Source organism: Poecilia formosa, unplaced genomic scaffold, assembly GCF_000485575.1.
Source record: "Poecilia formosa unplaced genomic scaffold, Poecilia_formosa-5.1.2 Scaffold146, whole genome shotgun sequence".
NCBI lineage: Eukaryota > Metazoa > Chordata > Actinopteri > Cyprinodontiformes > Poeciliidae > Poecilia > Poecilia formosa.
Genome location: NW_006800085.1, coordinates 85,515 through 100,561, shown reverse-complemented (window position 1 = coordinate 100,561; position 15,047 = coordinate 85,515). Strand labels below are relative to the sequence as shown.

At 36.6% G+C, this 15,047-nt stretch overlaps 1 protein-coding gene across 1 annotated transcript in view; it reads left to right on the top strand.

Annotated features, from left to right (window-relative positions):
* cntfr (ciliary neurotrophic factor receptor) overlaps positions 1 to 15,047 on the top strand; it is a gene marked incomplete at its 3' end in the record, with an annotated part of 187,421 nt that overhangs the window by 88,496 nt on the left and 83,878 nt on the right. The window contains exon 3 of the mRNA XM_007563324.2: positions 2,735 to 2,816. Within this exon, the coding sequence (XP_007563386.1) occupies positions 2,735 to 2,816 (82 nt within the window). The remainder of the gene's footprint in view (positions 1 to 2,734; positions 2,817 to 15,047) is intronic.

Sequence of the window (15,047 nt, the reverse complement as noted above, 5' to 3'; positions counted from 1 at the left end):
TCAGATTTCAAAAATGTATTGTTTTCTGATAGACAGGCTAAATACCCCTGGAGATCCCAGCACTCGCATACACACATTATCATGCTCACACAGTTGCACTCAATGGATACAAAATGTTTCTAGATGCACATGCATTTAGAAACACACAAAGAATGCACACAAATATTTTAGCTATGATGGCGATGGGCTAACCAGTACTTAGGAAATGATGACCAGCGAAGAGGATTGTGATGCTCTGACAAGGACGCAATTTTAATTTCATCTCCTGTCACTCTCCCCAATATCTCTTCAGATGAAATACATGTGAACTGCCAATCACTCGCAAATACAAACAGGCACCGAAGTGCACATGTGATCACGCAAACTCACATTCGTATGCATGCAAACTTTCAGTAGCTATTTCCGTCTTTCACAGATGCACGCACACAAAGCAGAGAGCAAAACTATAGATTGACAGTAGTTGTGGAAAACTCAAGGAATGATACTGACATTACAGAATTACTTTTAAGATTTTATGGTAAGAATTTATCAAAGTAAATTGGTTTAGAACTACCTATCCACCTTGGTGTGCTAAAACGTCCTCTACCACAGGCATCATCCGCCATTTGGTGATCAGTAAGACAGGAAGTTGCCTCACTAAAATACTTTTTGAAACACTGTATTTTTAGGATAAGTTAAAGTCTTTGAATTCCTACCAAAGAGTTTATAGCCCAAACCGAGCCAGAATATTGTGCAGCCTGACCTTGTCCAGGATGTTAAAACATATAAATAACAATCACTCGGAAATATAATTAATGGGAGGAGGAAACGCTAAATTGCAACGGTGAAATGAAGCGCTGAGGTTGAAAGCATCGCACTCACAAGCATTACCCATCAGCCCTCTTTGCTAATGAGGACTTGGTGGTTTTCTAAAGTAAACACTTAATATTGATGACAGAATTCATAGAACTGTTCATGGAATACACTTAATCTTATTATTGTAACATTTCTACCCGTCATTAACAGCATTTAGTTTTTGGGTTTTTTTTGTCCCTGAACAGCATACATTTTAGTAAATACCTCCAGAGTCAATTTTAAGGTTTTCTGAGCTCTTTAGCACTACCCTAATTAGTCTTCCCAAATGATTCTTAAACAAGTACCTCATCTTTTTTCCTTAGACCTTTGGAATGTTTTTTCTTAAACCCCTTATAATTGGTAATTCATGAAAAATCCCTTGAGTGTGCAATGTCTTGCACCGTTCTTTATCCTTCTGACATTTTATTCCCTCCATAAAAGCTTTTTCATGTTGCTAAACTTCAATCCAGTGCTTGCAGGTATGTTTTCTTTTTTTTCCCCCCTTTGTGAGATGCTTTAACATGTTGTTGTGGGATTCACGTTCCGCCTAACATATAATGAGTGAAGGATACGATATGTAGTTGGGAATTGGGAGATGAAGACACAGACAGAGAGAGAGAGAGAGAGAGAGAGAGAGAGAGAGAGAGAGACTGCAAGCAATAGTCAGAAAGTAAAAAAAAAGCAGAATTTTAAAAAAGTAAGTTCATAGCTGAAGCTAAACATAGAGCAAGAGCAAATGGGATATGACAGACGTTACTATCAGCTGGAGCTTTGCCTCAAAAGTACAAGGAAATTCACTTTCTTTCTTTGGCTCTATTTAAAGTGTTCACTCTGTTCTTCACGCACACACCTTACTCGGTGCAAATCTCAGCAGTAGGCAGACCCGCAGACAACCTTTGTGTGTATGAGTGCCAACTATTTCTTTTTGACGAACAGAGGAAAGAGACGCGGGAACAGCCAAGAGGAGATGGATAGTCGAAGGAAAAGACACAATTTGAAGGGAAGATTTGGGTTCAAGTCCCTTTGCTGGCATGACTTTACGCAGCTCAGCTGTACTTGGACATAGTCAGGAATTCCAGGGAGCTCCAGCTATTGTTTTAACTCTTAACGTCTTGCAATGTAAGCTAGGCGTGGAAAAAAGTCAACATCTCAATGTAAAGATTTATATCCAAATGATTCAATTTACTGGTGACACATAAGCACATTTTGCTTACTGTAGAAGATGAGATTATAAAAAATAAATTTAATAATAATAATAATAATAATAATAATAATAATAATAATAATAATAAAAAATCCTTAAACTTAATACTCAATTCTACAATTTCCTAAGTGTCAGGTTGCAACTCTCAAAAAGCCTGTTTAGGAGCTTGTCATATAATTAGAATTGAGTCACATAGTAAAATGTGGGCACTTGCATTTATTTTGTGAAGCAAATGATTATCCATGCATGTTTTTTTTTATATGTGAAAGCCGTATTTGCTTGTTTTGTGCTATACCTTTAAGGGCCGCTGGCCGTGGCCCATCCCAGTAAGGATGGGCCCATTAGGCTGATGAATGGAGGGAAAGCGACAGAAACAGAGGGGGAATGTACATCACAGCAAATAGAAACAACCACTAATATGAACAACTTTAGTGAGGACAAGAAGAACAGGGGAATGAGATAACTTGATTTAAATATCTGAAGTACACAAAAAAGGACACATTAGGGAGTGTAATGAAGTGAAAAAAGATAGACAGTACAAGATTCAGAGAAGGCAGGAAATGGTTATCTCTCCATCTCTTACAATGGGGCTGACTATGGGTCCGTCCGTCCGTCAGTCAGTCAGGAAGACAGGCGCACACACACGCTCTCCTGCTTTCACACGCACTCCTGACTTTGCTGTGTGTGTGTTTACAGATGGCAAACCTTGTGACATCGTTGTGCTGTGTAGTTCTGGCCGCAGTGGTGGTAGCCTACGCTCAGAGACGCAGTCAGCTTGGTGAGTTTGCATTTTATCTTTTTTACAACAGAAATCCACCTTCATATCGAGCCTTAACCTCTTTTATTTTCCTTTTTTTCTAAATGTAAATATGATTTCAAACCAGATTTATTCGACTTGATTTTCCACTTCCTCTTAACTTTGTATACTTTTTTGGACTCTTATCTTTATCCTTTTTTCTGTTTTGTCTCACTGGTGCCTCAGTTTTCTTAATGGTTTCCAGATTTTCTCTTTTTTTTCCCTCTTTGTCTGCAGCTGAAGATTCCAGTGTTTTTTTGTTTGTTTTTTTTTTACATGGTCTTAAAAAAACAAGTATCATGAGCTGAAATAATGGTATCTGGTATACCAAGGTTTTAAGGGGTTAGAATTTGTAAATCACATTCTGTCCATTATATCATTTTAAATATTTAATCAAAAGTCCTCTTAATGACCTAGAAGAAAAATGCAGTAGTCATCCAACTTTTTCCAAGTTGTGTAAAGCATCATTCCCTGTCCTCCATGTTTTGTTTTTTTTTGTTTTTTTTTACACACCTATCACTTGGCTGAAAAGAAGGCTTTTATTAAATAAAGATGAAGGTTTGTTTGGAAATGTTTCTGGTGACAAACACATGGTGGTGTGAAAATCGAAAGGGCCACCGCCCATCTATCATATAGAAAGTTTTGGCTCTATGTCGGTAGTTATCCCAACTAATATCAGTTACTAATCGGTGAACCTATGTTAAGCACAAAAAGAAAACTGGACAAATATATTTTCCTTTGTAAGCTCTACAAAACTATTACTAAGTTTAGATGTTATGTTGTGCTTGTATCAAAATAAAAATAAATCATGTTACAATATCATTATCATTTTACTGAGAATCTCGTACCATCCCTTATGAATGTCATCCATTTTTCTGCATGCATTTATGTTTGTCATTTTTTCTTGAATTTAGATTTCTAATTTACCTCACTGAGTGATAACTGTACTTGTACTTTGTGACATTTTGCAGCAGTAAGGTGCAATATTTGTTGTCTGCTTTAGATGAGTTGGCATCCATACATTGTTTTGGTCATTCCCAGAACGTTTCAAATCAAAGCTGAAACAAGATATGGTAGCTGCTCCTCTGAGAGCTTGCACAAAATGCACGAGATTAAATCTGGCCAAGCCATTAAAGGGTGTGAGCTTAACACACAAGTCAGTATGTCACTTGACTCTTAGTGAAGATTGGCCTCGACTTAATAACCTATGAGAATGGACTATTTAGGTCAGCTGACCCAAAAAAAGACTCCAAGGATGTCAATAAGTCCACAGTGACGCACGTCACTGTGTCACAAGACTCTCACACGAACACGCAGACACACAGTATATTTTGTAACAGGAGTAATGAATTTGAGGATTACTGGAAAGCACAGAAAAGTTAGATGTAAGAGAAGTGAAGTAAAAACAGAAACGGGCAGTGTAAGACAGAAAGTCAGCCACAGCAGTAATTAACGCCGGAAGGGAAAGGTTGCTGGGTCACGATCTGAAAGAAACTGAGAGCAATATCAAACATTTGGTTATGTGAGAGAGACAGACATACTCCACTTGTGTTCTTTTTTAGAACCTAGTCACTTTCATGATCAAAATTATTGAGATATCTTTCAACACAAATTCAAAGTATGTTTTGTGCTCTTCTGAAAAAAGAAAAAAAAAAGAAATTAAATCAAAACAGACAAAAGGGTCACATTTGAGGAGCTAAAATATATAAACAGTGCGATGAGTCATAAATAGTTTCAACTTTGGAAAATAAATGTTTGTGTTGTTTTGGCAACTCTTAACTCTGCTGCATAAACTAAGGTATATATGCATAAAAATATACCTTTTTATGGACTAAAACCAAGTTTTGGTATCAAAACTTGCTAAGTTCTCTTCCTTTTCTTGTTAGGATACTACCTAACCCAAAATAAAATCCTTCCTTATTTTAATATAGCCATAGCATTTAGATTAGAGTAATAAATACACTTTTTGTGATTTGCACCATTTATCACATTTCTGATTTCCAAACACTGATTTCTCACCATGTTTGAGTGACATACATCTCCAGGGTTTGTCTCTCTGAAGCCACACAGAAATGCTCACTTAATGCAGTTCATGTGTGCAAACAGCTATTCATTTACATTTTAAGTAAATGGGGGAAAAAAACCCTCTATTGGGCTGGGATCCATCTGTTAGAAACTTACAGACTGATAAAGGCACACACTGTTTGCAAATGAAGTTGTGTATGCCTGTGCTATCCAGAGGGTAATGGGTCCATTTGAGACTTCTGGATTATTGACAGCCATAAATCATAGAAGAAAGAACGAGATCCTGTGAAACAATTTATCTGCAGAAAGAATACATTTAGCAAAATTGGCAAGTTTACATGTGCAATTTTTTACTGGACCTGATGTTAAAGCAATTTTTAAAAAGTTCAGGAATCCTAATATTTTAGCTGGCATTTAAACTGCCACAAAATGACCATTTCCAGTGTCTAACACCACATGTCAGACACATTAGTTACTGCAGGATGTAGGAATTATTTCCTCACCAGCAAGACTCCTTAAGCATAAAGCCAAGCGCTCTGGTGTTTAGGTCTGCATACTGAATATCTACTGAGCTCAGTTAAAGATTCATGCTGACAAAAAATTTGGCAAAAGAACATTGGATGGAAATCTGAGCCCCACAAAAGGCAGTCCCTCAATAAAACATCACTTGAAACAACAGAGAAAAATGAAAATAATTGAAAGGCAAAAGCCCACTGAGAGAAAGGGAGGCAGGCTCCAAGGTAAGGCCAATTAAGCTGTGTTGAATATTCCTAGTACAAAAACAGACATTCAGATGCTTTGAAAATGAGAGTTAAATACTAAGTTGGTGGAAAAGACTTAAGATGGATAGTTGTAAGGTAAAATACATAAGAGCTGATAATGTGAAGAAAAAGATACTCGTCTAGGAAGAGTAAATTATGCATGATATTTAATCCTTCTCTGAAAATGACAAACTATGATTTATCAAAACAAAATGGGGAAAAAGAACGCATGCAAATGAGTAATAACATCATCTCTCGCTTCTGCACAAAACAAACCTGATGCCAACATATAGCAATCATTGTAAACAAGGTCAGAGAAGTCTTAGATCCACACATGCTGCATCGCTGAGCTGAACTTGAACTTTTAGCATCCCAGTTATGATTGAAAGAAAGGTATAAATAACCTTACTTCTAAAGAAGAAAAACCTTATTTTTAGTCATTATTATTGACATAAAAGCAGGATGTTTTGCAGGTGGAGCGGTGATTCATAAAAATGGAAGCTTTCTGTAGGCAGGACAGTGTTGCTGATGGGAAATAACTCAGCTTTGCACATCTCAAGGCTTTATTAAATTGAATGAATTTCAGTTTTATTATTTAAATCAATTAATTGACATAAATTGTGAGTTTGACTTTCCAGTGTGCATGCAATACATAGATAAATACATAATTTATCTAGCATTTAGCTACGCACACTACATTTCACCAGTGTTACATGGTCTGTTAGCTTGAGTGTGTCCTGGTGAACTCACATACGTGTTAATGTGCACGACAGCACAAGTTACGGCACTCTCCTTTCAAAATAAAAGCGCACCTCCGGTTTGTGTTTGATTCACACTTTAAACTTCTCTCCGTCATGCACATTGAAATCCAGTGCAGGCTGGCTTTACCGAATTGATAGATGGGGTTTCCGATGCTGGCTGTCGGCTTCTGTCCAACACTTCTGATAATGCTGACATTACTGTAGGAGCGCTAACGATGTCATTTAAAATATTCATTGCCTCTGTGAGTCACTGCCTCTCAGCTATTTTTCTCTCTGTAAAAACCCGCCTTCTCCTGCCTGGGGTCCAATCAGAAACTGAAATTTTAAGTTAACTTCCGTTGCAATCAAACTCTGTAAGAGAGTTTGATAGTATGTGTGAGAGGGTTTGTAAGTTTTGCCCCATGGGGCCTCTCATACTCACACTTGATTCATAACATTAGTGTATCATGTTTTTTATGACGGTGACAAACATGTTACATTTATTCAAACTCATGTTAAACAATATCTCCAAACATATGAAAGCAAAAATTAAACCACCGTGTGTCTGAAAATGAAATTACAATGTTCTGGTCAAACGTGTAGTTTGTTCCAACCAGGATTTTTGTTGGACATCCTCTGGATTTAAAATGCTGCAGTAATGTTTTAACAATGTGTCAACTAAAATGTTTGTACCATTATTTTTTTTTCTTTTTAAAATGTCATTTGTTAAAGAGAAGGAGCAAACCCTGACAAGGCCCTGAACCTAATGAAACACATGCATAGAATAAAATGACTGTTGAGTATACTGTTTTTTATACAACTCTTTTTATAATTCATGTCCACATAGTGTTGTTATACTGCTTTAAAAAAAAAGAAACGATATATTCTACAGCTATTGCCATGCACTTGTAGACTGACTCACATATTGTATGTTTTTACATAGTGACTTTACATTTGCATAGCGAATATATTGTGAACAGCACTGTTCTGTTTAGAGACTTGTTATATTCTTGAGTAATATTATACTATTTTTTTATACAACATACAACCTTCATATTATTTGTTCATACTTGTAAATTATTAAAGTTATTTGTTGATATTCTTGTTGGTATTTGTACGTATAAACTGGATATACTTTGACAACTCCCAAAGCACTGATAAGCAGCTTTACTTTAAAATTGGTCAGCTATGAGAAGAAGGGTTGGATGATTGAAGGGCTCATTAAACTGTTGATGCCTGGATGTCTCTGTTTCTTCCAGATTACGTTTTTCTAATAGCGATAGAGTCAATCATATTCTATTTAAAAGTCAGTCTTCACCTGCACTGAGGACCCGAATATTGACACCGGGAGGAAAAACTGTTTTTTTTCTTTTTACTCCAGTATGGGATCTTCTGCCTCCTTAATGTAGCTGTTTATTTGCTATATATTTCTCTTTCTGTATGCTTTTTTTTGGTTTGTTTTTAAACCTGAGAAATCCCCAGAATGTTTTTTTTAAAGGCATTTAGTATTTCAAGAAGTGGGTACCTCCCCAGTAAATGTTTAAATACTGTGATGAAGCACAACAAGAATACAAATAGCTTAGGGCAGTGGTTGTCTAACTTTTCGTAACTAGCCCCACTTCAGGAAGCTTGGTTGATAATGTTTGGGTTTTATTCCAGTTTCAGTTGTTACCATAAGGCCACTGACCGCCCAGGACGGCATCTTGTGGGGGGCAGAAGGAGGTGAAAATTTCCACCTATAATGACTCTGATGCAATACTCCATTCTCTTTCCCTTTCTTGCACATTGTCTACACTTTTGTCCCCTGGAAATATTTGCTCTGGACTCTCCTTCTCATTGTTTTACCCCTTAATAAAGACATAGTGATATAAAGAAGGTCTGCCACCCATGGTACCATTTACCTTTTCTTCATGTGACTAAAAAAGCTGGTGTACTATATTTCTTACCTTTGATCCAACTCCTAACCTCACATTCTGTCTAATTTCTACCAACAAAAGAGTGAATGGTTAAGAAACGAAAAGCTCAGGCAGTCCAAAGCCAGGGGGACTGAGAGCAAATGAGAGACAGCAGGAAGTAAGAGTTTAACTCCCCAACTAATTCCATGGTATTACGGCTGTCATAGCTGTATTTATTTCTCGAGCATTCAACACACGTTGGTGACTCCTCAACATGCCTGGGCGTTTGCTTTGCTACACAGACCTATTTATCCATTCCTGCGAATGGATTGTGTAAATTGTTTAAACCAAATTAATTCTTGCAATCTTGTAACCGACCTCTATCATGCATGACAGCTGAGTCTAATTTAATTCGTGCTTGGAGGCTCATATAGACAGATGAAATTAGCATTGATACAAACTCTTTGAAAGCAAGATGTCAGACAGAAAACAAACACTGTCATCTATTGTAGAAACATTCCATATATTATTTTGATTAATTTTAGTAGATATAGATTTATGTGCTCAGACATATGACATGCATTATTGCTTGAGTCGTCTGGCGCGCAAGATAAGAGATTAATTATTCTGTTGGCTGCTGAATTAACATTCTAGATATTTCATTATGTAGAATATTACATACCCTATATAGCACACTTCTATTGTTTTTTTCTAATTAAGTACTTGCACATTTTGAACTTTGGTGTATCTATTAAAAAAAAAAAAACCTACAAAATCATGGACTTGGAGGACATTGTTGTTAAAGTGTTTTTTCCCCCAAAACATGCCATAATTTGTGCGTCTCTGCACAAATCACAGCAAAAGACAGTTCCAGACAGCTAAATGTAATCGATTATTCATGAAGGATAACTGCTCTCTGATGTGTCATCAGAGAAAACAGACAGCAGGAAGAAACAAGTAAAGAAGCACAAAAATCATGTGTTTTTGTTTAAGCCATGTAATGTTTGTGCAGTGGGGGAACCTCTATCGTTCTCATTATCCAGAGTAGCACTCAATGCAATCAGTGCTCTCTGTTTGGCAGGCAGCGTGCAATAAATCCAACATGGAGCTCATCCGGTTGATTGACTGACAGCATTGGCAGATGAATTACAGTCTGACTGACTCTGAGACTGGCAGACAGGCTGAGTGAAGTGATACTGATCCTATTTACTTGTGGTTTAGGGATGAAAAAGCACAAGCATGAACCCTTCATAATACATGACGAAATTTACTCCAAATATTTCTAAATTTTAAGAAATTTAAATATATATATATTTCCTTGAAAACTCTTGATGAATTAGGCCTCCAACTACCAAAAAGTAATCCTTTGATAATATGTATGCATTATGTTTGTCTTCAAGTCGAATTAGCAACTTGAAAGCAAATATGTCAAGTTTCTGGTTCTCTGAATAAAGCGGGGAGCCAGCTGCGGGAGTATGGTAAGCCGTTGCATCATATAATTTTGGGGCATTGGAATGTCTGATAGTCAAATTAAAGCAAGTAGAAACACCATTAGGAATTCAAAAATTTCAGACACCAGAAGGAGCATAATAAGGTATCATCTGGGGGTGTCACTGCCAGGTAAACTATAAGTGCAGACATATTTTTTTGAAAGAAATCAGACCCATACCTGGGTTTTATTAGAGCCGCCCTAAATCAAGCTGCTTGCTTTTCTGAGGTTGTGGTTTTGATATGGGTGTTATGAATTGCTGCCTAAGGCAACAAAAAGCAACATTCAAAGCTCAGTGAGCCTCTTTTGCCCCTCTTCTCAGTAGAGCCGTAATATACCTGGCTAGAGGAAAAAACAAACAAACAAACAAAAAAAAAAACTTGTTGGGCTTTGTAAACTTGTCTTTATATAAATGTGTTTATTTTAGTATGAAGATTGGTAAGCAAAAAAAATATATATTTTCTCACTATCAAGCTATTTTGATGTGATTGTAATATACAGTGCAAAAGAAAAATGAGGATAAAACAAACTTCCTGGAAATGGATTCCTTATAAACATTTGATTACTATCCAGGAAGAAAATAAAAAACTTATCCACTCTGTCAATTAGTTTCAATTGTCTTCCCTTAAGTGTCGGACATTAGAATTCACTGTGACAGAAAAACGTCAGATAGGAGAAAGAAATGACAAAATGTCTGTAGAATCCAATATTTTTTGTGCGAGTTCTGTAATTTGACCACTACAGATTCAGAATTCCCGACTGCCTGATAAAATCTTTCATGTAATGGACCATTTCCAACCAATTGCAGTGTTTTTCACGAAGATATGGAATCTCCAAATCTCGCTGTCTGAGTGTTTCTGTCTATTTGTGTTACGTCCGGTCTGGTGTGTATTTGTGTCTCTGTTGTTGTGAAACTCTTATCTCATCAATCATTAAGAAGGAATTCCCAGTAAGGCGTCCGTCAAGCGTCACTCTCCCCATTTGTTTTTTTTTTTTTTGTTTGTTTTTTTCAACTGGCATCTTCCCGAAAATTTAAAATAATTGATTTACGCAGTATGTTTTCTTTAGATATGTGAAATTTTATATTTAAATATATAGAGCTTCCCAGTTTGCTACTAGAATCCTATTCTACTCCTCCATGATGCATTCAGAGTTGGTGGATGCTAGAAACCTCACACTCCTCCATCCTCCATTTGAGGATGCCCCACTAATGCTCAATATGTCTGGAGACATGCTTGGCCACTCCAGCACCTCTGGATGCTCAAATGCTTCTGTATGTCATAGAACATGTTGGCATTCACTTTTTGACTCCTCACAGCCAGCCACAATCATGCAGCTCCAAACCATGACACTCCTTCCACACACTTTTTTTTATAGAGGAGATGGATTTTCATCTGGGGTGACAGTTGTACTTTCTCCTACACTGTTTCCTGCATGGCAATGAATTTCAGTGTTTTTTTGAAACACACATCATGTGGGTATAAGCAAGAGCAAAAACAGAAGGAATTTCTGAAACATAAAGCCATGTTAAGTCTTTGAAATACACATGTCTATTGGACAGTACATGTACTTGCAAAATTTGTGCAGAACTGGATGTTCTGCTTAACTAGCGTTTTGCTTTTCCCCGACCTATTAAAGACTCAGCTAATCATGTGGAAAGAAAATTTGAATGCTTTTGGAATGACCTGGGGGCGGTCAGGAATTAATAAGCCCTGTACATGAGACGGCAAGTAAAGCAGCTAATTTAAATATTTAGTTTATTATTTGGTTATTGTTGTATTAACGGAGTTCAATTTGCTATGAGTATGTAGCAGTGGTGCACATATGTAGCAGAGTATCCATAGGGTTTATATATATATATATATATATATATATATATATATATATATATATAGGGTTATATATTCTGTGTAACACCTGTAGCAGCTTGGTGATGTTAGTGATAAATTCAATTTCTCTGTTAGTTTTCAGATAGCACTAATCCTTTTGAAATTAACTTGTCTTTCTTCAGCTATCAGGTTAAAGTTAGTTTTTTTTTCTCCAAATTTCACAAACTCACTACTTTATGCTGCTAAGATACTGATTCCTGATATAAACTCTGCAAAATGCCATTCAGATAATCCAAATCGCATTTCTGGCCTCTGTGCAAAGTTGTTGTATTGAAGAATCTATTCAGAAACAGGAATACTTTGTCTTTGGCAACAATGTCTGGTATACATTCAATTCAGTAAATTGGAATATCCTTTCTATGAGGCTCATTTCTAACATTAAAAGTATAAAGCATGCTTTCAGCAGGTACTAAGCATGCTTTTCATCAAACCCACATTTCAGTATAATGTTTCTCCGGGCTTGAGCTAATAATTCCAATCTTAAATGCCAAAACATAATGGCATGAAAACATCAGCCTGTGTGGAATGTAATGCATGAAATGCATCCTCCGCGCCTGCAAAAGAAATGCAAAATAAAATTGCTGTATCGCTTTCATTCACCCTATTCAGCAGCAAATTCAGTTTAAGAAATATTCCTTGATTTCTTACATTGAACCTATCAAAGTATAAAGTGCCATGCTACTCATTATTACCCTTTTGTTCGTCTTCACGTACATGTCCATCTCTTCAAATACACTCAAGATTAAAGCAGAGAACAAGGTCTGAGCAAAACTGTCCTTGACTATTATACCTCACCAGTCAGGCTGCACACACTCACCTCGGCTTGCACAATTTTCAAAGAACAAACTAATACAAGGAGGCTGATGGGTGTGTGTAGTCACAAGTGAGTCATTTGTTGAAGTGAAGTCTAATGAGGCTTACAGTGGGTCACAACCAGTCAGCCTTTGATGACAAGAAAAACCTACTCAATAATGTGACGTGACGATTGAAGGGTCAGAGAGAGTTTAGCATTTTGAAGTTGACAAAGTGAATTTTGCCTCGGAACATTTTTTTATTTATTTTTTTTTGTGCCATGAAAACACTGAGGATAAGGTTCAGATGGACATACATGTTTCTTGAGGTGTTATGCTAATTAATAAATGAGCAACACCTCATAATCTGATCAGTGATTCTGTAGCGAGACTTTAATGTGGCTAATTTTTGGCTCTTATTGAATATTGATTTTTTGATATGTTACATAGTTTCTAAATCCTCCCTCCCCCACAAAATTTGATCACCTTTAGAAATATGTTTACCATGAAAAATTGTAATTTGTTCAGTACTTATTTAACCTGCTGTATAGAATGATAAGTTCTGTTGAGTCATACAAGCCGGCCAGTGCCTTCAGAATTTCATAGAATATTGAATTAAATTTATTTTTTTCTGAAGAAATGACAATAATTTGTTATAAAGAGTATGTTGCTCTTTGGCTAAAGCATTTTTATGAAAACAGTCTGAGCACATAGATGTACTTAAGCCATATAGAGCTTTTCTAGTCATCCTGGCCCCTCAAAGCACTTTACACTAATCACATGCACCAAATTGCATTTACAAACATGGACACATTCATACACAGATATGGAGATTGGTGAGCAACTTAGGGTAAGTGCCTTGGCCAGGGGCACATTGACAGGTAGCAGGAGGAATCTGGAGTCAAACCCACTTTCCGATTGCTCTTCCCATCTTATGGCGCTGATGAGATCAGGACTTCTGTTCTCATCAGCTATTCTCAACTTTGATTCTCAACTATGATGAGAATAAAACTTCTAAAATGGTATCTTCAGCTCCACATTTGCTTTGTGTGCATGTGCAAATGCATGTATTTACCCTTACCACTCCCAGCTAAATCTAGTTTGTTGGTTCATATCTGTTTAATGTGGCTTTCTGCAAAAAAATGACTTGCATTGACCTAGAAGTGTATAAGCGTTTTAGAATTCATAAAGACTTCTTTAAAATCTAGAAATGAATGGTGAGTAACTATTGATGTGTGTAGTGGACACATCATTATCTTAAGTTTTAAATTCTAACTTTAAACAAAGTGGTAGTTTTAGTAATCATTGCTATATAATAGATTACAAGCCAACTAAACATATTCTCAAGCACTATTTTGGATAAGAAAGCTAAGCAGTTGTGAAATATCATCTTCATTTATCATGCTTTGTTAAACAGCTACTGAATATACCTAGTAATATATTCTTTGGTAGTTTAAGTATTTTATCATCTTAGTGTTTCATTTTAATGCTGCACTAAAGCTTGAGTGGAACTTTTGAGATGGATTTTCCAAATGCAGTGAGGGAGGTTTTTTTCTTTGTAAAAGTAAAAATATATGGCTGTAAGTATTAGAACACAGAACATCGGGAAGTTTTTATTAGTAATAACAGTAATATATTTTATTTGTAGAGCACTTAACAGGTTTTCTCAAAGTACCAAGTGTTATATATATCCTGTAGTGAGTACCCAGCAAAGTTTGATTAATGTATGGAAATAAGGTTCACGTACAGTGGCTACAGATAAGGTCACATTTCTTTAACTGGGGTTTGAAAAAAGCTTCATATATTCTGTGTTTCAATGAGGACACTTTGGCAGAGTCGATACTGGAAATGAAAGAGTGTGCTGTAATTTCAAAGAAATACACTTAACAAATCAATTTAACTTGTCTAGTCATTAAAAAGGGGCTTTTCATTCATGGATTGCCAAAAAGCCCCCTAATATTGAATTGAGAGACCATTTGGGAGATACATGTTCTGTTTCCAAAGCCATTTTGCTGATCCAAATCCATTAAATCCAAACTTATGTATTCTTGGGCTGTTTAAAAATCAGAGAGCCCCTTCTGATTGTCCCCAATTCTTCCTGATAAACTGTTCAATAAGTTAATGCTGCCAGGAATCAAATGTTTTTCCAGACAGTTTAAGTAGAAGTTTGGCTAATGTTGTTTTGCAGTAAAACTTTGTGCCAAGAAGTGACTCTCCAGGTTTTGAAAGTGGGTTTAGAGTCTGTGAGACTTTTCCTCTCTTCTGTTTATCTGATATGTTGTGAGCAAACAGACCTCCAACATAAGTGTCATGGTAGGGTCTAGTTTTCGCACCCACATGCAAGAACAAGATCAGGAGATGTGTACGAATAATGATAAATTTTAATGAGAACAAAGGTAAATTAAAGTTGAACAGGATTCGGAGGAGGGGACCGGGTCTTCTGTCTGTCAACGAGAGGTAAGTAGTTAAAGGTGGATTCAGGGGTCGTGGGAATCTGTGTTGCAGGCAGATGATAGGGCGTCTTACTTTCTGGAGAGTGCGTCGGGATCCTGAACCAGATGAGGGGAATGAAGGAAAATCCAGGTGCCGATAGGTTGGTGAGGTGGAGGACGTTGGAGGGCGG